This window comes from Podarcis tiliguerta (genome assembly GCF_965153285.1).
Source record: "Podarcis tiliguerta genome assembly, chromosome: 17".
In the NCBI taxonomy this organism is placed as follows: domain Eukaryota; kingdom Metazoa; phylum Chordata; class Lepidosauria; order Squamata; family Lacertidae; genus Podarcis; species Podarcis tiliguerta.
In genome coordinates this window covers 10,773,672-10,796,950 of record NC_139550.1, presented here as the reverse complement: position 1 = coordinate 10,796,950, position 23,279 = coordinate 10,773,672, and the positions used below count along the sequence as shown (strand labels likewise).

The following is a 23,279-nucleotide window of genomic DNA, read 5'->3' as shown; positions in this document are numbered from 1 at the left end:
CTACTCATGTAAAAACACCAGGTAGGTCCCACAAATAACCCAGAGATGCATTTTAAATAAAAGGGTGCATTCTACTCATGTAAAAACATGCTGATTCCTGGACCATCCATGGGCCAGATTTAGAAGGTGATTGGGCTGGATCTAGCCCCCGGGCCTTAGTTTGCCTACACATGGCCTAGGAGAACAGGTTCATATCCCCACTCAGCTATTAAACACACTGGGTGGCTTAGGCCCAATCACAGCCTAAGAGCAAGGTCATTGTGAGGATGGCTTGGGATGGCTCATGTATGCCCTTTCGAGCCCTTTGGAGAAACAGTGGGATGAAAATAATACACACACACACACACACATTGTCTCTTGAGACAGACAGGTGCCAGCAACAATATATGCACACATACACCAAACACTATAGGGATGCGGGTGGCACTGTGGGTTAAACCACAGAACCTAGGACTTGCTGATCAGAAGGTCGGCGGTTTGAATCCCCACGACGGGGTGAGCTCCCATTGCTTGGTCCCTGCTCCTGCCAACCTAGCAGTTCGAAAGCACGTCAGAGTGCAAGTAGATAAATAGGTACCGCTCTGATGGAAAGGTAAACGACGTTTCCGTGTGCTGCTCTGGTTCGCCAGAAGCGGCTTAGTCATGCTGGCCACATGACCCGGAAGCTGTACGCTGGCTGCCTCGGCCAATAAAGCAAGATGAGCGCCGCAACTCCAGAGTCGGTCACGCCTGGACCTAATGGTCAGGGGTCCCTTTACCTATACCTTACACCAAACACTCAGGACAGATAGTAGTGCGCTGTTAGGTTTTTTGTTTGCTCTGAACTTGTCTCATGCCTCCCCACCCCACATTAAGGGACATCCTTGAAGCTGACACCGAAAATCCAGCTACTGCAAAATGCAGCGACTTGGCAGACTATCAGCACTATGTTACACCTGCTGCCAATTAGCTATAGTACCAAACTACTGAACAAAATTCAGAGTGTTGGATCTGCTGTACAAAGCCCTTTACAGTTTGGGTCGGGATCCTGAGAAAATCCTCTCACCCCTTATGTACCCAGCTGTGCTCTGCAGGAGAGGAAATCCTGCACATAGGATCTTATCAGGAGGCCCATTACGCATATTACAGGGATCAGGCCTTTAGCCTGTCAGCACCTCCCAGCTTAGGAATTCCCTCCATTATATATCAGGTGTCCCCTTTGCTAATTAATTGTTATTACTTTTCAATTTTTTAAATGAATTTACATCCAATTAATTCAATTTAATACAAATTTAAAGTTGACTTCCTACGTTGTTTTCCGTGGTGTTGCCCTTCTCTCTCCCCCCCCCCCCTTTCTGGCTTCATCATACTTTACTTCACTTAAAATAAAAAAAATCTTTGATAGCACACTGCTTCCGATTGTTTTTAAATTATTATTTATTTTTACTTAGATTTTTTTGTGAAATGAAAACAAACAAGGAGAAGTACATATAGCATCGCCACTTTCAATTCATAAGAGTCTTTTTTCACGGGCTGTTTACATTCAACATGAGACACCATTGTCATAGACTTTGATTGTTGAATTTGGTGTTGGATAGATAGATATTGGCTGATGATGTGATAATGAGATGGAATATAACCATGTTACTTGACCTGCTCTGCCATCCACAGGAATCAAGAGGTTACTACATTCTCACTACTGAGAAAGTTTAACGTGAAGTAAGTTGGCGCCGTGGGTTAAGCCACAGAGCCTAGGACTTGCCAATCAGAAGGTTGGCATTTTGAATCCCCGCGACGGGGTGAGCTCCTGTTGCTCGGTCCCTGCTCCTGCCAACCTAGCAGTTCGAAAGCACGTTGAAGTGCAAGTAGATAAACAGGTACCACTCCGGCGGGAAGGTAAACGGCGTTTCCGTGTACTGCTCTGGTTCGCCAGAAGCGGCTTAGTTATGCTGGCCACATGACCCGGAAGCTGTACGCCGGCTCCCGTGGGCAATAAAGCGAGATGAGTGCTGCAACCCCAGAGTCGGTCACGACTGGACCTAATGGTCAGGGGTCCCTTTACCTTTACCTTTAAGTTTCAAAATTTAATGTATGGAGGGCAGTGTTGACAACCTACAAGCTATGAGCTCTTCTTCATGGTACAGTAGTAGAAAAAATACATTGCATCCGATGTGTGTTCACTGTTGACACTTCAGGGATCTGATAAGAATGTTAAACCTTTATTGCAAGCTTGTAGTCAGGGCTCTTTTCTTATGTTTAGGGTTGAGCAGAAATGAAAACATTTTGCATGGCCACAAAAGTGGTCCTTATGTCTACAGGGTTCTTTTCAGATTGCTAGTTTAGAGAACAAGAGGCACGAAACACAAAATCACTCCTCCCAGCTTTTCTCCACTGCCACTCCACATTTCTTCTTTCCCACAAATCCCCATTTGCTCTAGGGCAGTGTTTACCAAACTTGAGTCTCCAGCTGTTTTGGACTACAGTTCCCATCATACCTGACCTGCTAGCTAGGGATGATGGGAGTTGTAGTCCAAAAACTGCTGAAGACCCCAATTTGGGAAACCCTGTTCCAGGGAATAAGAGAGGAGATCTCAGCAAACTGGTTCCAAGTCTACTCCCAGTATTCGGGCCAAATTGCGGGCCTTATATAACAGCAGCCCAGCACTATTTTCATTTTATTTTATAGTGAACTGTGTCTTGCTTTTTAAGGCATTTAGGAAATCAATGTTACTGCTTGTTTATTAAACTTCCAGTACAGGAGATCACAGGGCACAATAATAAAAACCACCGCTCCCCCAGCAGCGCCTCCTGCTCTGCAAACTGGTTCCAAGTCTAGTCATGCAAAACTTGTGGGCTCAGCTGCAGATGTGCAGAGGTTTATTAAACGAGTACAAAACTTTGGCATCAGTTTGGAGGGGGTCCCAAAATTTGGGGTCCGTCTTTAATAAAGCTGATGTGTAGGTATGTAAAAAGCCACATGGGGTCTGATCTGGATGAGCACTGTGATGATCAATCCAGATGTCACTCTGCTTGTATGCATTGTCTGCAGACTCCTGCTCTCCCACAAAGATCTGTCTGGACTGGGTTGTAATGATCTAGTTTAGCTTATAGAGAAAACCAAAGTAATGATACCTAAAAGCAAAATGTACAGCCCACCTCTGTGCATGTTTACTTGGAAATTAAGGCTGCAGACTAAACCTCATTTGCACCAGGTAAGCTGGACCATAAAGAAGGCTGATCGCCGAAGAATTGATGCTTTTGAATTATGGTGTTGGAGGAGACTCTTGAGAATCCCATGGACTGCAAGAAGATCAAACCTCTCCATTCTGAAGGAAATCAGCCCTGAGTGCTCACTGGAAGGACAGATCCTGAAGCTGAGGCTCCAATACTTTGGCCACCTCATGAGAAGAGAAGACTCCCTGGAAAAGACCCTGATGTTGGGAAAGATGGAGGGCACAAGGAGAAGGGGACGACAGAGGACGAGATGTTGGACAGTGTTCTCGAAGCTACCAGCATGAGTTTGACCAAACTGCGGGAGGCAGTGGAAGACAGGAGTGCCTGGCGTGCTCTGGTCCATGGGGTCACGAAGAGTCGGACACGACTAAACAACAACAACTACAAAAGCAGGTATTTGCAGTGCATTGAAATAATCATGCTCTTCATCTCCCACCCACAAAATTGTTTATTCTCAGGAGGGTGATCCTGATCCTGTTCCCTTGCGAGACATGTATGTATATATGTATGTATATGTAATGTATATCTAAATCAGTGGTTCTCAACCTTTTTTTGGCCATGTCCCACCTAAGCATCTCTAAAATCCTGATCCCTCACACCGTGACATATAATTATTATTATTCAAAAAGTGATTTCCTATTCACGTGGAGGAAGCCCCAAAGGCCATTAACTGTTAATAACTCATTCTCAAATTGCCCCCCTTAAAAATATCAAATTGCCCCCCTGTGGGGCATGTGCCCCACATTGGGAACCACGGATCTGAGTATGCTATTTATCAATATATATTAATATATATATTAAAGGTACAGAAGAGGAAAAGCCCTACGATGCCTTGCATATGGAAATGAAGGAGTACCCGAAGTGGAACTAAGGAACGCAAAGCTCTTTGGGCATCATGTTCTTCCTGCACTTCCGGTGCGGCGACTTCCGCTTTCCTATCTCTATGGCAAAAGCCTTGTTCCCGTTGGCGGAGAGAGAAAGGAGGGCGCTGTGAATCTCTCCCGTTCCTTCCCGTGCGGCTCTTTCCGCGGTGGAGGCGCTCTAGGCCCAGCAGCTGCGCCTCTATGGCTCGGGGCGGCGCTTGTTCCTCATAGGGAAGCCTCCGCAGCTTCCTCTCTTCCGGGGTGGGCGGGAGGCGGCTGTGATGATGGCGGACGGGGAAGGCGGCTTAGACCCTGAGCCCTGCGCTCCTCACCTGGAGGCGGAAGGCGAGGCCGCTGGGGACAGCGAGCTGGACTCCGGGCTGCCCCTAGACGCCGACGGCTACGTCCTGTACAGGTATGTGCGAAAGTAGTGTTTTATATACATATATATATATGTATATGTATATGGGGCTTACTTATGAGTAGACGTGCAAATGACTGCGCTCCAAAACTTAAATTATATATGTGTAGGTAGAGAGAGTTTTGGAGCGCAGTCCTTTGCACGTCTACTCATAAGTAAGCCCCATGAAGTCCAATGGCCCCATGAAGCCCCATGAAGTCCCCTAGGTAAGCGTGCTTAGGATTGTAACCTCGGGATGCCTCTTTCGTTATTGTTTAGTTGTGTCCGACTCTTTGTGACCCCATGGACCAGAGCACTTCTCTTCTCATGAGGTGGCCAAAGTATTGGAGCCTCAGCTTCACGCTCTGTCCTTCCAGTGAGCACTCAGGGCTGATTTCCTTCAGAATGGAGAGGTTTGATCTTCTTGCAGTCCTTAGGACTCTCAAGAGTCTCCTCCAGCACCATAATTCAAAAGCATCAATTCTTCGGAGATCAGCCTTCTTTATGGTCCAGCTCTCACTTCCATACATCACTAGATGCTTCTTTTAGGAAAGCCCAAAGCCCCAAACCTGCTGTTTGGTTTATTGCTAGGTTTGTGTGTCTTTTGAGTTTGGGTGGGGTTTTTTTAGCAAGTCGGGGTGTAAATGTCCAGATAAATGAATGAAACACCTAAGCAAGGGCTTGGGTTTTTAAAATGAAGGATGCCCAGGTCTGTTTGGAAATAGCCTCGTCCACTTTCCTGGGCCTCCTTATTCCAGAGAGGGGCTGATCGCTGTGCTTAGCATAGATGGAGAGACACTCTGAATTCCTTTTATAATATCATGAAACATGTGGTTGAAAATAGGGAAATTGTGGATGGGGTGCAGGGCAGTGGAGAAATTGCCTTAAGGAATCATGCAGTGCTGCCAACATGTGCAAACCAACCTTTAGGCAGTAGCTCTGAACTATATATGTCCTAGTATTTCATACTTTCCTTCTGGTTGTCAAATTATGATTATTATTATTTTTACAGGGATAGGAAGGAATGGGCTGATGTTGAGCCAGTACCTCAAGATGATGGGCCAAATCCAGTAGTCCAGATCATATATAGTGAAAAGTGTAAGTTTCAAGTTCTTCAGTTAAAAAAATAAAAGTGGTATGCCCACCTAACTAGAAGTGTGGCCATAGAAACGTGATTCATTCTTCATTACTATTGTCTTTATGGGAATTCAGAAGTAGAACCAACAGAGTAAGTCAATTAGGATGATTCAGGTCATGAAATAGGGTGTGAGATTAGAACTTCCCTTGCTACTAGCACTTAGGTGGAGCTGAAGATTGTTTACAACCCCACCCACATATTAGAAAGCTGTCATTAAAGCTTCGTGTATATGAGAAGCTGGGATACACATTTAAACCTTATTCGATGCTTGATTGCCCTGGGTTTCTTCAGAACAAAATACCATCAATACAGAGTTGTCAGAGTTGTTGTTTTTAGTAGATAATCTAGATGCAGATAAATCAGTAGCTTTAATGCTTGTTAATGCTGCTGTTTCAGCAAGAAAAAGCAAGCTACATTAGGTACTTCTCTGTTTGATACACAAACGTACCAAAAGGGTATTTACGTTTTAGGTGCATTTTCCAGATTACTGTACCTTCAGTGGGTGGGGGTGGGTTTAAAACAATATTTCTGTAAGCTGCTAAGAGGTTTTCTTACAATCAAGCAGTATATAAGTTTTGTTAAGTAAATAAAACACAATAAGTAAAAAAAAAATAGAGAAAGAGGACAGGTTTCTTCCTCCTCTGAACCTTCAATCCAAGTGTCGACAGTGGGAGTGACAAAGCAGGAGGAGGGGAGGCAAAGTTAACGACAAACGTTAACAAGTTACCTTCAGCTGAAAATGGTAATTAAAGGTTAAAGCCATTTTGAAGAAGGATTTAAAGGAAGAGGTTGGGAGGTGACCAAAGAGAGAGAGACTCAAACTGTGTTGGTTTTCTGAGAAAGAGTTCCAGGCATAAAGGTGAACAGGCAGAGTTGATGAAGAAAGCTGTGTGGACTGTGTGGCACATCCCTTGCTCTTGATCTGGAAGCCGCAGTAGAATGCAGCAGAGCAAGACCCTGTCAGCATATAGCACCTGAGCTGGGAGACCTGCGCTGCTTGCCGGTTTGCTAGCAGGCCAAGTTCAAAGTGTTACTATTATTGTAGAAAGCCCTTAACAACTTGGAACCAGGTTACCTGCAAGATGGCCTTACCCCATATAGACCCACTTGGCTGCTTTGAACTGCGGAACTGGCACTGTTACAGGTGTTGCATCATACTGAAAATGGCTTAGGGTGCCAAGAGTTGGAGAAGGGAAGATCACAGGCAAGGACGGGGCAGGTAATAAGGGCAGGGAGAGGGTGGGGCAAAGGAGTGGAGAGCTCTAAAGGCCACAGGGCGTTTATGCTGGATAGGGAGCCAGTGTAGGGAGGCGAGGGTCTAAGCCATCAGGGATGTGAATGGTTTTGCCAGTAGAAGTTTGGGAAGAGATGAGAAGATCTTTGTTCTTTGAGGAGGATAAGACAATTGATGGTCATTATGGCTGGTGTACTGCCTCCAGCAATGGCCCTGGTATGCCTCTGAACACCAGTCGCTGGGGAAGACTGTTGTTGTGTTCATAGCCAGCTTGAGGGATTCCCATAAACATCTGGTTGGCCACTGTGAGAACAGGATTGTGGACTAGATGGGTATTTTGGCTTCTTCTGACCCAGAAGGAAGGCTAGAGAGTGATTTGACATTAAGTGATTTCCCTCCCTCCCTCTCTCTCTCTCTCTCTAGTTAAAGATGTATATGATTACTTCCGGGCTGTTCTGCAATGTGATGAAAGGAGCGAAAGAGCTTTCAACTTAACGGGGGATGCCATTGATCTTAACGCTGCGAACTACACTGTGTGGTATGTAGTGATGATGAATCTGTCATTTATTGTTAGTTGGGCATACATGAAGAAAACCAGAAGTTGAGTCTGAATTTATTTTTGTGTAGAATTGCTAATATTTAAGTAATTTTTATCTGAATAGCTTGATTAAAATGCATTTTAATCAGGAAACTAGTAGTGAAACTGTGCTAAAATGCTACTTTCCCAGGCCTTGTTGCAAAATAAGTGAGTAGACCTTTTCCTTGCAGAAAATTATTGCTCATGTGAGATTTGTATACCATGAGACATGACTGCCATTAATGCATCATGGCATTGTAACCTCGAGGTTGAGGTTGGATTACTGTCATGAGCTCTAAGTTTGGCTGTCTTCTTTTTTTTAAAAAAAAAAAAAAAAGTCCAGAAACTGCAGGTGATCCAAAATGTAATGGCTAGACTCTCTTCTGGAGCCAATGATTGCTGGCCTCAATGAAAAGTGCTGGTGTTCACTTTTAAATCTCTGAATGGCTGCACCAAGGCCACTTGAAGGAGCAGGTCCTCCTGAGTATTCTTCTTTGGGTCTCACATTTTGCTGAAGAATATTTTTCTTGTCTGATTATTTTTTCTTCTGCAGGCATTTCCGCAGGGTTCTTCTGCAGTCCCTGAACAAAGATCTACACGAGGAACTCAATTATATCACAGCTATCATTGAAGATCAGCCAAAGAATTATCAAGTCTGGTAATGTCTGGCTCCTTTTTGATAAGGAAAGTTATTTCCCTTGAAAGGAAGTGCCCACTTGCTTGGACTTGCCTGTCTTTTCTAAATTACAAGTGCAGAATCCTTACATGGAGACCATTGTACATGGCAAGAATGCTTAAGATGAGGAGGGTTTTGTTTATATGATGACACGACATACATAATACGTTTTGCAGAAATGCCAGTATTGTAAATGCTTATAGAAAAATGAACAGAAAGTAGGAGTGTTTGCAAACATGCACAAACAGCAACAGAAGGGGGGGACGGGACCCAAAGCAACATTTCATTGGCCATTTTCTGTGTATAACTTGAGAAGAATTACAGTGGTGTATGTTAATATATTATGAGGTATGTTAATATATTATAAAGTCAATTGCAGCAAACCAATTGCACACAAACTCACAGTCATATAAATTCAAAATTCTTTATAAACATTCTGAATGAAAACAACAATAATTTGACGTCCACATAAATGCTTTGAGAAGGTGAACAAAATGTCCTTATAAACCAAGCTACTAGGTCCATCAAGAATTACTAGTCTATGAAAATGGTCAAAAGCCTACTTACTAGTTCTTCATAGCATAACAAATAACATTACCTTTGTAAACTTCCCTGTCTGATCACCTTTGTGCAGTTTGTGCTCGCCATAGATAACTAGGCTGGTGGCTGTTTTCATGGCTGCCTTTGTCCCTCTTTATTTGTTCTTGGTTTGAATATGCTAGGCTGGCAGATGCTTTTTGACTGTGTTCTCGGTCTGTTTCCTTTCCCACCCCAGGCTCAGTTTAACACAACAGCCTGCATTTCTTTTTCCTCATTTGCTAACGGCCCAACAATAGCTCAAACCCAGAAGGGCAGCCTAAGCCCAATGAGGCTTCTTTAGTCCAGCAGTAGAACTGGTAGCTTACACTGTTGCAGCTGCAGCATCTTCCGGCACTTCACAAAGCAGGGCAGCGCCAAGTGGCTCTTGTAAAGTGCCTGAAAATCCTTTTGCTAGCAGGAAAGCTGTGGGCAAGAGTCTGTTGGTTTTCCTGAGATGCCATGCTAAGACTGCATGCATTGGGGTGTTGCATCTGTGGGTGGGACTCTGTGCCCCATCTGATTAATGGCTATTAATACTTTGCACAGAAGACGTGGCAAATTCAGACACGTACATCACTTGCATGCTGGCTGTGGCATCAAATGATGAAATTGTACATATGAATAAGCTAAGTGGATTAATCGCTGCAAGGACAGCTTTCTTTCTGCCTCGTATAAACTCAAAACACAATGCTCGTCAGTGGGTGCAACTTGCACTTTCAGCGGGAGAGTTGCCAAGCGGTGTGATAGAACATTGCAGCCTTTAATGAGCTGTCTCGCACTACAAGATCAGAAACAACCAAATATGACGATGTGCCACTCATTCAATTACCATTCCATTGAACGTTGTTGTTTTCGAGTGCAAATGCCCATTATCCATCACTCTTGGCAGGATTGCATGTCAATTAAAAAAACAACTAAACAGTAAACAGGCACTGAAGGGATGCTGGGTTTTTAAAGTTTCGTTTAAATAAGGATTTCTTCATGTTTTAGGCACCACAGACGAGTGTTGGTGGAGTGGCTGAAGGATCCATCCCAGGAACTTGAATTTATAGCAGACATTCTTAACCAGGATGCTAAGAACTACCATGCATGGCAACACAGGCAGTGGGTCATTCAGGTATTTTGATGTTGCTCTTAATAGCAAAATGCCCACTGAGATTTGGGGTGGGAACCTTGTACATTGCAAGGAGCCCTGGGGAATGCCACTGGGAGTGAAATCCCTTCACCGATCACTATGGTGGGTAGAAGGCAGGTTTTGCCCCCTCTATGTCCCAAATGTACTTCCTTCTTCTAGCATTTCTCCTTTATTGTTGTGCTTTTAGGAATTTAAACTGTGGGACGATGAACTAGAGTATGTGGAACAGCTCCTGAAAGACGATGTCAGGAACAATTCTGTCTGGAACCAAAGATACTTTGTCATTTCAAACACAACTGGTTATAACGACCCTGCTGTTTTAGAGAGAGAAGTCCAGTAAGTAAAATTAAATACTCAACTTCATTTGTGGCCATTTACACTTGTCACAGCCAGAAGGATACATCAGAGATGCTTGCTTATATATCCTTGCATGGTTTTTCTTTTGTTTTAGTATATTGGGTTTTACCATTAGATAAGGTAGCCTCTGCCAACCTGATGCCTCCTGATGTTTGGGACTAGAACTCCCATCAGCCCCAACCAGCACAGCAGAGTTTGAGAGTTGTAGTCTTCAAACTTTGGAAGGCATCAACTTGGTGAAAGATGAGCTAAGGACATCAAAACTCATGCCCTTGGATTATTTTTGCCTTGTGAATAAAAATTTCTATAGTATTATCTTAAGGTATCCCCCACTATTTTCTTTTTTAAAAAAGAACCTGTAGAACATATTTTCCTTGGTAGGAAATTTGTTTATTGGAGAGAAGACATTTTTAGTTGTGTTCAGCTAAGTCATACTTAGAGTAGACTCACTGAAATTAATGAGCCTGCTAGTCCAGTGGGTTTACTCTGAGTAGGACTGGTGTTGAATACCACCTACTCTATGCTGAATGCCGTTTACTCTCTGCTATTTGTGGGGGGGAAATGAGTACGTTGATATGCATAAAATATGACTCCATATTTCCTCTCTTCTTTATCAAATGCTCTGCTTTTCTTTTTCAGGTTTACTCTAGAAATGATCAAGATGGTGCCCCATAATGAAAGTGCTTGGAACTATTTGAAAGGGTGAGATAAATTTGTTAGCGGCTTTGGCTATTCTGAAGTGCAGAATATGCTAGTATTTGTTGTTATTTTATTTATTACATTTTTATACCACCTTTATCTTCCCATGATCTCAAGGTGGTGTTCATGGTTCTCCTCTTCCACATTTCATCCTCACGACAATTCTGTGATGTAGGCTAGGCTAAGAGATGGTGACTGGCCCAAGCTCACCCAGTGAGTCCAACACTCTAACCCAGGGGTTAGCAAACTTTTTCAGCAGAGGGCTGGTCCACTGTCCCTCAGACCTTGGGGGTGGACGGCGGACTATATTTTGAAAATAAAAATGAAAATGAATTATATGCCCCACAAATAACCCAGAGGTGCATTTTTAAATAAAAGGACACATTCTACTCATGTAAAAACACGGCGATGGGCCGGATTTAGAAGGCGATTGGGCCGGATCCAGCCTTTGGGCCTTAGTTTGCCTACCCATGCTCTAACCATTATGCCACACTGGCTTGCTGTACTAATAGCAGGCCCAGGGTTCAGCTTCCTGAAAATTTTTTGCTTTCATTTTTAAAATAAGTTTCCGGCCTTTCACTGCAGAGGTATTTGTGAAAGTACGTGGGCGGTACCTATTGCAGCCAATGCAGTTGTGGAATACGATTTCCTACGGTTGGTAATGGAGCTCCAAGTGCATTTCCTTTGCCGCCATGACTAGCAAACCCAGAAAGAAATTGTGCAAAAGAAGACCAAAAATGTAAATCTATTCAGTTTGCCTAATTGTTATAAGATGCAGAACCTATGCTTTTTTCCATTTGTTTTTGATATCATAACGTCCATATTTTTAGCATGGTGTACATGGAGCCCTGGATATTTTGTAATTCCAGATATTTTGTAATTCCAGAGGCTGTAAGAAGGAGTTACTCCAAATGATTTTCTGCTCCCAGTTTTGGCAGGGGTAGCAAACTGTAACACAAGTAGAGGATGACTGAGTTGCAAAACGGCGTGGAGTGCAGACACAAAATGGCTGTGTCCTCCATGCAGGTTTGATAGAGCGGTGGAAGTTCTTCAAGTGCTTTGGGTGCTATTGCATGTGCAGAGTGATATTGATCAGCTTCGGGTACCAGAAAAAGACTGTCACTACCCAGCTCTGGAGACTTTGTGTTTAAGATCAGAAAAGAAAATGTCAGGTGATACATGGCCTTAAGAGTCACATTGTAGAGGAAGCACATACTGGTGAGGATGTTGCTGTCTTCAGGGTTGTTGTTTTTTTAATAAAAAGAAATCATGTAATTTTTCGAGCTGCCCCTACTATTCAGGGATAGAAGTTGTGAAGAACTGTTGTTGTTGCATATTCTGTACATGGTGGGTGGGTGTCTTACATAATGTAAATGGCTTACATAAACATATTTATATTGATGTAAGCCATTTTATTGCATAGAGCAAAGTGGTTTGCAATCAGCATAATCTTCTTTTTTTAAGGCTACAAAAGATAGAACGAGACCAGGAACCACAGGTCCAAAAGAGCCTATAGCCTTGTTTTGTTTTGAAAAATATTTTTTGTTAGATATTTTCTTGGTTTACAAAAGTACGTGCAATGTCTCTTTTTTCAGGTTGTAAAGTCTTTTCTGCAGATCAGTTTTGAGACAGATTTGTTTTGAGACATTAGTGTTGTGTACAGTATAAGGTTGGGGAAGAAGAGAGGGAGGAGAGGAGGGGTGGCGAAACTTATATTCTGTTATATAGTGTACGTGTGGGGTTTTGTGTCAGCATCAACTGAGCAGGTTCTCCTTCTGCCTTGTTGAATTAAAGTTGTACCTGGTGCCCAGATGACATCTGGGAGGATGCCAGTCGGATTGCACACGCCATGGAGTTCCAGATGTTGTTGGACTCCAGGTCTCCCAACCCCAGCCAGTATAACCTGTGGTCTGAGATGATGGAAGGTAGGGTCCAACAATGTCTGTGGAGCCACAGGTTCTCCAGCCATAGTGCAGACTTTAGTGCTGAGCAAATTGTCTGGTCTGTTGAGGTGCTTTCCTGGGCCTTGTTTCGTTTTCCAGGACTTTATCAGCTGTTCACGTTCCGTCTTGCACTTAGCTCATTGCCATATTTCAGGGGCAGGAGGATCTTGCCGCTTGTCCTCTGAATAAAGGTAAAGGGACCCCTGACCATTAGATCCAGTCGTGGCCGACTCTGGGGTTGCGGTGCTCATCTCGCTTTATTGGCCGAGGGAGCCAGCGTACAGCTTCCGGGTCATGTGGCCAGCATGACTAAGCCGCTTCTGGCGAACCAGAGCAGCACACGGAAACGCCATTTACCTTCCCGCTGGAGCGGTACCTATTTATCTACTTGCACTTGAAGTGCTTTCGAACTACTAGGTTGGCAGGAGCAGGGACTGAGCAACGGGAGCTCATCCCGCCGCAGGGATTTGAACCACCAACCTTCTGATCAGCAAGTCCTAGGCTCTGTGGTTTAACCCACAGCGCCACCCGCGTCCCTCTGAATACCTGGCACTGATTCATGATAGTTTTTGAGATGGGTTGTAGGTTAATGATACCTGACACTATTTGTAGTTGCTTGCTTATCATTTTATATAGGCCATAGGAGATTTCCACGTCCTGTAGGAAGTGTCAGATTGGTAAATGTACAGCAAATGGTGTGGTGACCGCATGCAAATGAAGTGTGGCATTCACAGCTGCATTTTATTTCAGGATCCTGCAGGATCGTGGCCTTTCGAAACATCCAAACCTCTTAGGACAGCTACTGGAATTGCAGCCAAGTCATAGTTCCCCCTACCTGATTGCCTTTTTGGTGGACATATATGAAGATATGCTGGAAAACGAGTGTGAAAACAAGGAAGAAACTCTCAGCAAAGCATTAGAGGTTAGTTTTTAAAAGTTGTTCAGCCTCTGTGTTACCCTTTTAATAGACTAATTGCAATAAGCAGATGGGGAACTCAATCTTTTCTCCAGTCTTCTGTAGAATTTAATCTCACCTGTGGATAAATAGTCTGTCAGTTTGAATGTGGTAGCAACCAACTTTTGGTACCGCAAACAAATTTAGTGAAAGAATAGTGATTTTTACATTGACATAATTGCAGAATGTTATCCATTTTTGCAGAATTGAAAATTGGACAGAAATGGCACAGACCACTTCTCTGCCATGCACTGCAGTCTGGAAGTTGTAATTCTGAGGAAAATACTTGCTTAAGATGCAGTATTAATATGCTGTATAACTGCTGTCACAATTACTTTTATGCGTGCTGATTATCAGATTGCTATTTAATGCCAGCTACAAAGGAAATGTAAAAATTAAAGGGGTTTCACTTTTTATGTAACCATTTTGCCTCTTTCCATATATGCTGTTCTGTACAGCAGCTGACTCCCATTTCATCCCTAAAATATGCGCTCAGAACTTCTGACTTATTGTTAAGGGCTTTCAGCCAGCTGCTACCAGTCAACACATGAGGGACAGGATTTGCCTTTCTGTCTAGATTCAGCACTATTATTATTGTTGTTATTTTGGTTAGAAAGAACCGTGGGGGTTTTTTAAAAAAGGCTTGGTTATAACCCGAGGTACATTGAGAAATGCAGTCTTCAGTTGACAAAAAAACTAGACTGGAAGGGTTGGAAAGCTGTATTTTAGTGTCCATTAAGAGAATTAGGCTTGTATTTTATCCTGCCATGTAGGAGAGAGGGAGAACTTTGTGTATTTCATTTGCTTTGCCAAATCTTAAAAGCCAGGCTGAGCTGCCAGATTATCTGGATAGAGTATTTTGCTTTGAGAAAAGGAAAGTCTTTTTTTACATGCTGATAAAGCCCTCTACCAACTTCCTTTGCACTCCAAAAGATGCCTTTTAATTATTATACTATTACCATATTGTATAAACAGTGAAAGGACAGATCCATACCCAGTGGTGCTTACACTTTAGAAATAGAGAAAAGGGAAGCAACAGAAGGTTAGGAAAGCTGAAACTGATAGGGGAATACAGTAATGTGAATGAATACTCCAGTTGTACATTATTCCACTTCATTGTTGGTGTGTATGCGGCTTGGGGGAAATGCTAAAGGTTGTATTCAGAATTAGGTGACAAAATAGTGAACTGACCCGCTTCAATCTACAAGAGATGGGATGAGGTATATATAAATGTAATATCTTGCTGCATATACTAAGCCTTCTCCTTTCTTTTGGAAATAACAATTGATTTGCCATTTCAGGACGTTGTCACTGGTACTCTGTGTGTGATGTTCCCAAAGGAACATGAATTACTGTTAACTATTTTCTTTCTAAGCAAAATAAATGCCCACATACAATCTACCCCATGAAACAATTTGTCTTTCTGCTTATATTGGCAAAACGCCATGAGCCTTTGGGGTGCTATATAATAAACAAAATGGCGGGTATAAACCATGCAAACTGTTCAAACTTGTAATTCTCCTTTCTGTAGCTATGTGAAATCCTGGCTAAAGAAAAAGACATAATCCGGAAGGAATACTGGAGATACATTGGACGGTCCCTTAAGAGCAAACACAGCCCAAGTGAGGAGCAGAATGTGCCAACTTACGATGATCCGCAGTAACTCCATGTTAAAGCAGGAAAGAATATGACATTCAGCTCTGGGTGAACTACAAGAACTTTAAGAGTGGAGATAGCTAGGCAGGCAATTAAACAGAGTGATGTTCTCCACCCCTTCCCAAAATATGTTGCAACTCTACATTACTACAGAGGTATTGCTTCTAATCTCACCAGGAGTGTAAGGCACTCTCCATAACATACTGACCCCTGGTTATTGCTGCTGTACAGATTAACTGTGGGGGTGGTCCAAAGCACTGTGCATTTAAAAAAACACTTAGCAATTACTTGAATTGTACCAAATAAAGGAATTGTTTTCATCATTTTATGTGAATAATGCTGTACTAGTGATTTTAATGCCCTAAATTGGTTCCCAGTCTTGGCCTTCACAGAGTGGCCCCTGTTCTCATAAAGCAAGCGCATGTAAGATTCTGAAAGTATTTGAGTTGGATTGCAGAGTCCTCGTTTACAGTGGATTTATGGAGTAACTTAATTTCAGTTACTTGAAAGGAATGAAGTTGTATATCTGAGCAGCTATGCAACACTGACGTGTGTTTTCATTGTATCCAACTAATGCCATCAATAATTTGTATTAAAAGATATAGAACTTGTACAAGGACTTGATGTGTGTTTTGAGATTTGGATTTTCTTTAAAAAGAAAGAAAGAAATGGTGTCCCATACAAAAGTGGGAATGGCGATGCTGTTGTGAACTCACTGCTAGTTTTGCAGTGCAGGGAAAATGCCTGATCTTGCCACCTCGGCAGCCAGCCTTGCAACAAACCCATTCTATATAGGACAGTACAGTCAAACCTCAGCTCCTGAATGGCTCCATTTTTGAACGTTTCAGCTCCCAAACGCTGAAAACCTTTGAACGTTTTTCGGAAGCCGAACATCTGACGCAGCTTCCGCTTGAGTGCAGGAAGCTCTAGCAACCAATCGGAAGCCACTTCTTGGTTGTCTAACATTTCGGAAGCCGAACGGGCTTCCAGAATGCATTACGTTCGACAACCCAGGTTTAACTGAGCCATTGTTTACAAAGCTTGTGTGTTCTCTTCAATAATCAGGTCACAATTTTTTAAAAAAATGCCTTAGGCAAGGCAATATCTTTTAGCCTCAATATTCCATTTGTAATATGGAGATGATATTACTGATTTAATTTGCAGAGTTCTAAACATCATGACATGACACTAAAGAATGATAAAAATGCTAAGTATTAGTATTCCTTTCCCTAGAGTGCTTCTATCCATCACAGACAATATAGTTATTTTCATTGTATGAAGCTATTATTATTTCTTACATTTATATACCACTGTTCATCTGAGGATCACAGAAGCTAAACCAAGAACAATTCTGGATTATTGCACCTCAAACCCAATGTGAGTTTGCAAACCGTGATTCTCTTTCTGGTGCAAAATCAACATTTTCTTTTGCTGGGACTATCTCGCGTGTGCATGGGGCTTCCCCTCCATTTAATCTTAATAATATCCTAGAGCTGGATATTTCTGTGCAATCTACCTTCCAGACATCCTAACGGAAGCATCTTGCCACTTAAGTTAATGAAACCATGGGGCATAAGAATGTTTCACTCCAGCATGTGGAATCTGAGAGTACTTTCAGCTTCTAATACAGTACTCGTATATTTTGTCTTCCCAAATAGCCATGGCAACGGAGCCATAAAGCTGCCCTTCGTAAAAATGGCTAGCCACTTTCCTATATTCATTCTTTGAGGCCAGGCTGTCACTAGCAAAGATGGCCACTTTTTTGTTGCTTCCAAGAGGACCAGATCAAAAAATGTCCTGAGAGAAGAGTGTCACAATTTGGTTAGGGGAAACTGGGTAGAAAATCACTGGAGGGAAAGAGTAGGCAGTGAAATGCAGGAAAGGAACAACAACAAGTACTGTGGCATCTTAATGACTAACTCTTATTGTGGCTAAAACAAAATAAAAAAAATTTCCAGTAGCACCTTAGAGACCAACTAAGTTTGTTATTGGTATGAGCTTTTGTGTGCATGCATACAATATGCATAATACAGTAGTCCACAAAAGTTTATGCACTGCTATAATAAATTTCTTAGCTCTAAGACACCATAAGTCTTTCTTTGGTTTTTATTGCAAGACACTAACACACAGCCACCCCACTAAAAAAAGAGATAGGCGTTGGAAAGGATATGGGAAATGGGCAATAGGTCTTCAGAGGTGTGAAGAAAAATGAGTGAGGTTGATGAAAAGTTTGGGGTAATCAGGGACAATGAGAATCAAAGCATGGCGCTAAAAATATGGAAATTTAGCCTATTGGAATTATTTATAAATAAATCAAAATGTACCTTGTGCCTCAGCCCTTGAAGGGCCTGCCAAGACGTTCGTGACATGGGCAGTCACAGACACACAGTGACACCAGCAGCCTCCAAGTAGGATGGGGGGAATGGAAGGTGGTGGGTGCCCTCGTGTGCAAAGGTATACCTAGGGATTGGTTAGGTTGGCCCCTACCAAAGGTGCAGGCCCAGGGGGTTGCAAAAATGGTGCCTCTTACTCTGGTTTGGAGTGCCTAGAAGCCCGCCCACCCATCCAAGCACTCCGTGAACTGCTTTGCCTCGTTGGGTGGCTAACATCTCCTTGCCAAGCACCCAAGGGAGCCTAAATACGCCTCCGGTCATGTGTCAATATATAAGCTTGTTTTTTTTAAAATAACAACTACCTATTTATTTTCAGCGGTTGATGTGCACTATTAAAACAGAAGTACCGTATCATTGTTGCCTCCCCCCCATATTAATCTTACATAAAATCTTTGTTTATGTAGGATTGATATTACCTTAATAGTTTGTGTTCTATAGGGCTCACATACATTATTTTGTAATAAACAATGGCAAATAAAAAAATGGGGCAATACAAAAATGGAGATTGCTATGGCAAAAATATCAATACAGTCGTACCTTGGAAGTCGAACGGAATCCGTTCCAGAAGTCCGTTCGACTTCCAGAATGTTTGAAAACCAAAGCTTGGCTTCCAAAAATAGTTCGCAAACTGGAACACTGACTTCCGGGTTTGCTGAGCCAAAATGTTCGAGAACTAAGCTGTTTGAAAACCAAGGTACAACTGTACATAGCATTTTTATAGGACTTTAGAATTTGAAGTGCTTCATATACATTGTCTCAGTAGTTCATGGCTGGAGTGTGATGTGAATTGTGGATTTCTCATATCCTGGTTTTGGCTTTATACCATAGCTAGCTATATCTTATCCTTCTCCCTTTGTAGTGTTGATCTTTCAAATAATATAGCAGCAACAGCACAGCAAAGTTTGCACCATTGTAATGATTTCAATTCCCCCCACAAATGTACACTGGCAATTAAAGAAATTCAACATACTACTTTGATTAAACTTGCCTTTTGTCACAAAGCTGTTATTATGGAGGACCATTTTGAGAATTGAGTGAGGGGGCCAACACTTCAAAACCCATCCCATAAAATGGCCTGACAGAAAATTCTGCCACAGGCTTCTCCACAGCTTTTTTGCTGCTATATTGGCAGTTGTTTGAGAAGTCAGCATCTTGCAGTTGGTCAGATTTGGACCAGAACAAAATTAATAAATGGTACGAATCCTGTTCTTCTGGATTTACTTGCACTTCCAATACATTTTCTGAGGTCCCAATTTGTTGCAAATGGTCACAAACGATAATGCAACACAACCACTTATTACACGTGTTCACCTCATGCAAATTCAACCATGCATGCTCAGCCAGAAAAAACGGGGTGAGCCATCAGGAAAAAAAGCACAGGAAATCCCACTTGCCCTTCCACTCATCAAACAGCCTCAGAGTAAGTGTGGTCCCCTCACTGAGCATGGTTAGTGATTAAAGAACAGTGCAACATTGCCCCAAAACGCAAGTCACCTATATGTATTGGTGTGCAGCTGAAGAGCCAGCAATGTTTCAAAGCTGGAGGAAAAACTTGTTGTGCTGGACTTACTGAGAGATGGCATGTCGATCTGCGTTGGTTCCACAACTACTTTGTCCTGGAGATTAAGTGGTACCTTGCGGAGAAAGAACTTGATCAAGTGTTGCTGTTTGTAGACAATGCTCCTGGTCACTGCACTTTGCACATACAGTGGTACCTCGGTTTATGAACTTAATCCTTTCCGGAAGTCTGTTCTTAAACCAAAACTGTTCTTAAACTGAGGCATGCTTTCCCTAATGAGGCCTCCTGCCACCAGGGTCCTTACAGTTCAGATTCCGTTCTTAGACCGAGGTAAAGTTCGCAAACCGGGACACTACTTCCAGTTTTGCAGAGTTCATAAACCGAATCGTTCGTAAACAGGACTGTTCTTAAACTGAGGTATCATGTAGTAATGTTGAAGTTGTCTTTCTCTCTCTCGACCCCCCCCCCCGCCCCAATATCACCTCCATCATCCAACCTGATGAGCAAGGTTTTATTTGCTGTTTCAAGGCAACTTACATAGGCTTACATCCTCATGGGTCCATAATGCTAGGGATGCTGATCCCAGTCTTAATGTGATTGAGTGTTGGAAGGCCTTTAACATTACCAATTGCATCACATATATTAAGCAGGCTATGGATGCAATCAAGCCTGAATCAGTCAATGCATGTTGGCGAAACTTAAGCAAAGAACGTGTGAATGATTTTAAGGATTTCCCTACTATTGACAATGAAGTGGAATTGTTCAGATGGCCAGGCAAGGGATCGGTGATGGCTTCACTGATACCCTTGAGGAAGAAATTGAAGAATTAATTGAGGGACAAAGAGTAACATTGACTAATGAAGTGTTAGAGGAGCTGATAAAATTATGAACAAAAGAAGATGAGGGTGATGAACAGGGTGAGCCAGCAAGTTGGAATCTACATAAATTAGTTGAAGTGAAATGCTTGAATAATTTAACTGCTGACTATGATCCCTCTATGGAATAAAGGCTCAAAATCACACATGCTGTTACAGACACTTTGAGGTCATACCAAAAGTGTTTATTTTATTTAATATTACATTTATATTCCATCTGTCCCCCAAAGAATGCACGGTGGCATACAGACTTCTCCTCTGCCCCATTTTATCCTCATAACAAACCTGTAAGGTAGGTTAGGTTGAGCCTATGACTGTCCCAAGATCATCTACAGAGCTTTATGCCAGCTTGAACCCTTGTCTCCCAGGTCCTAGTCCAACCCTCTAGCTGCTTCACTCTTCCACAGTGTGAATATATATGTGAGGACCCACTACAGATACTTTTACCTGTAAACAAGAAAATGGATTAAGAGAAGGATTTGCAAGTGTAAATATGTCTCCGACTCTGAGTTTGAAATTCTAGTGGACTTCGAGACATAAATATATATGGGTTTTTTTGGGTGGGAGGGGTGCTCTTTGGTTTAAAAAACCCACACAACTACCCACGGCCAGGGCAGAAAACTGATCAAGAGTAACAGTGTGAGAGGGGAAATTAGCAAACAGGAAGGAGTAGCCAATGTCACAGAAGACAGAATTGGGATTCAATGTGACCTTAACAGATTGGAGAGATTCTGCACTTAGGCAGGAAGAACCAACTGCACAAATATAAGATGGGAGACACCTGGATTGCCAGTAGTACATATGTGAAAAGGATCTAGGGATCTTAGTAGACCACAAGCTTTGCATGAATCCACAGTGTGATGCAGCAGCAAAACAAGCTAATGCTGTTTTAGGCTGCATTATCAAGAAGTATAGAGTCCAGATCAAAGGAAGTCATAGCAATAATCTATTCTTCCTTGGTCAGACCAGACTAGGATTACTTTGTCCAGTTCTGGACATCACAATTTAAGAAGGATATTGACAAGATGGACCTTGTGCAGGTGAGGGTGACCAAGATGATCAAGGGTCTGGAAACCAAGCCTTACTGAGGAAAGGTTGAGGGAGTTTGGTATGTTTAGCCTGGATAAGAGGACTGAGAGGAGATTTGATAGCAATTTTCAAATATCTCAAGGACTTGTCACATGGAAGATGGTGCATGCTTTTTTTCTCGTGCTCTGGAGGCTAGGACATGAACCAATGGATTCAAGCTACCAGAATAAAGAGATTCCTACTAAACACCAGCAAGAGCTTTCTGACAGGAAGAGCTGTTCAATAGACTCCCAAAAGAGGTGGCAAGACTTTCTTTCCTTGGAGGTTTTTAAGCAGAAGTTAGATGGCCATCGGCCACGCCTAATTTAGCTGGCATCCCTGCATTGCAGGGGGGTTGAACTAGACGACCCTCAGGGTCCCCTTCCAACCATTCTCTGATTCCAAGCCGAGCCTCCCGAGTTGACTCGGAAACAAACCCTACTGTCTTCAAACGATGCCTTCCTGACATGTGAATTAACGTGGTAGCCCAGTGTGTGCTGCTGGGACCCCCAAAGCTGCAAGGGCGGGGAAGAAACCAGCGCTTGGAGTTTGGACCAGAGTCTTAGTAAAAAAAACCAAATCCATAAGCGATGTAGGAATTCCGCCCCGACGCCCAAATTTCTGCACATCTCCCAAGCTGTACATCTATGGGGAGGGCTGTGGGGCCTGGTCTTCCGAGGCTGAAGCCCAGCTTCTCTATTTCATTTTATTCTTCAAACGAGCGGTTGTTGTAGCCGCCCAGAGGGGAAAGCGCGTTTTGTGAGGGGAAAGAAGGCGGTTTTGTGAGGGAAAAGGCTTGAGAGCCGAAAGCGGGGCTGAGGTGCGTGAGGGGAAGGCGAGACCCTCCTCCCCTCAGCCGCCCGGCCGGCTCTTTCCTCCCTCTCTGGCCCGCTGTGTTATTTCCTCTTCCTCTCGGCGGGCGGGAGGAGAGACAGAGAGAAGGGGAGGTAGGCTGGGCAGGCCGGGCTAGGAGGAGGAGGAGGAGGAAGAGGCAGCGGCGGCGGCGGCGCTGTTACCGCCGAGCGTGGTGGTAGGACGACGACGACGACGGACGACGTGGGGAGGGGAATAGACCAGGGAGACCGACGAGACCCGCCGCCGCTGCTGTCGTCGTCGGGCGGGAGGGCGGCGCTAGGAGCTGGCGGGGCCCTGAGCGAGCTTACAGAGTCACCGTGTCACGGCGGCGGCACCCGCCCGCCCGCTTGCTGCCTCCCGGGAAGGCGGGGAGGGAGGAACTGCAGCCGCCGCCACCGCCACCATCCCGGAGAGGCCTCACCATCACTACTACTACGAGCGGCGGCGCCGCCGGAGTCGATTCGCCTCCCTCCGCCCGCCCGCGCCGAAGCGAGCCGCCTCCTGCACACGGAGGGGGTGACTTGGGAGAGGCTAGGCCCAGCCTCGAGCCTCGCCCGGGCCCAGGCTGCGGAGCCGGTGCCGGACAGCCAAGACCGGGGGTGGGTGGGAGGGTGGGGAGGGAAGTGGGGGGGGGGGAAGGGAACTGGAGCCCGGGACGGGCCTGGGCTGGGCCGGGCCGGGCCGCTGCCGCCGCCTTCTCCTCTGAACTAGGATGTCCCGACATGAAGGTGAGTGAGTGCGGGGCCGCTGCTGCTGCTGCTGGCCGGGCCTGGGCGACACCGGGCGGGGGATGGGGAGAAGGAAAGGGAGCCAAGGAGAGAGCGAGAGGTGGATCATCATGGCGCCGCCGACGCTGCACTAGGAGGGGTGGCGGTAGTTCGTAAGTCGGCAGCGGAGCCGGGCCTCGGGTAGCAGCCGCAGCCGGCGGTGGCGGGAGAAGGGCGGGCCGGAGCTGCTTTGCATTGTCATGGGGCCTGTGTCCGTTACGGCTCCCTTTTCGTCCCGGACCAGGAGGTGGCCTGAACTGCGGCCTAAAAAAAAAACGAGGCCCAGGCGGTTGTGGGCGCCTCAGAGCCTGGCCTGGCTTTGGCCCCGCCCTAAGGGGGGGAATATAGTAGTTATGGGGCGAATGAATGCCGCCCCG

General features: G+C 44.2%; 2 protein-coding genes across 2 annotated transcripts in view; both read left to right on the top strand.

Moving 5' to 3' along the window:
• The first annotated feature begins 4,175 nt into the window (after window positions 1-4,175).
• Window positions 4,176-16,044, top strand: FNTA (farnesyltransferase, CAAX box, subunit alpha). The gene is made up of 9 exons (XM_083420482.1): window positions 4,176-4,491; window positions 5,489-5,574; window positions 7,272-7,386; window positions 7,979-8,083; window positions 9,671-9,797; window positions 10,003-10,151; window positions 10,812-10,874; window positions 13,565-13,736; window positions 15,301-16,044. Exons 1-9 carry the CDS (start codon window positions 4,358-4,360, stop codon window positions 15,430-15,432), a joined length of 1,083 nt encoding a protein of 360 aa, XP_083276608.1. The 5' UTR covers window positions 4,176-4,357; the 3' UTR covers window positions 15,433-16,044.
• Window positions 16,045-22,181: 6,137 nt separating this feature from the next.
• Window positions 22,182-23,279, top strand: part of KCMF1 (potassium channel modulatory factor 1) — a 41,843-nt gene continuing 40,745 nt past the window's right edge. Inside the window, exon 1 of the mRNA XM_083420425.1 lies at window positions 22,182-22,863. Within this exon, the coding sequence (XP_083276551.1) occupies window positions 22,848-22,863 (16 nt within the window). The 5' untranslated portion in view covers window positions 22,182-22,847. The remainder of the gene's footprint in view (window positions 22,864-23,279) is intronic.

Excerpts from the sequence above, each read along its gene's own strand:
- FNTA (XM_083420482.1), top strand. The coding sequence starts at position 4,358 with ATGATGGCGGACGGGGAAGGCGGCTTAGACCCTGAGCCCTGCGCTCCT. Across the intron at positions 10,152-10,811 it reads GTTTTAGAGAGAGAAGTCCA|GTTTACTCTAGAAATGATCA; the intron begins GTAAGTAAAATT and ends TTTCTTTTTCAG. Across the intron at positions 10,875-13,564 it reads GCTTGGAACTATTTGAAAGG|GATCCTGCAGGATCGTGGCC; the intron begins GTGAGATAAATT and ends ATTTTATTTCAG.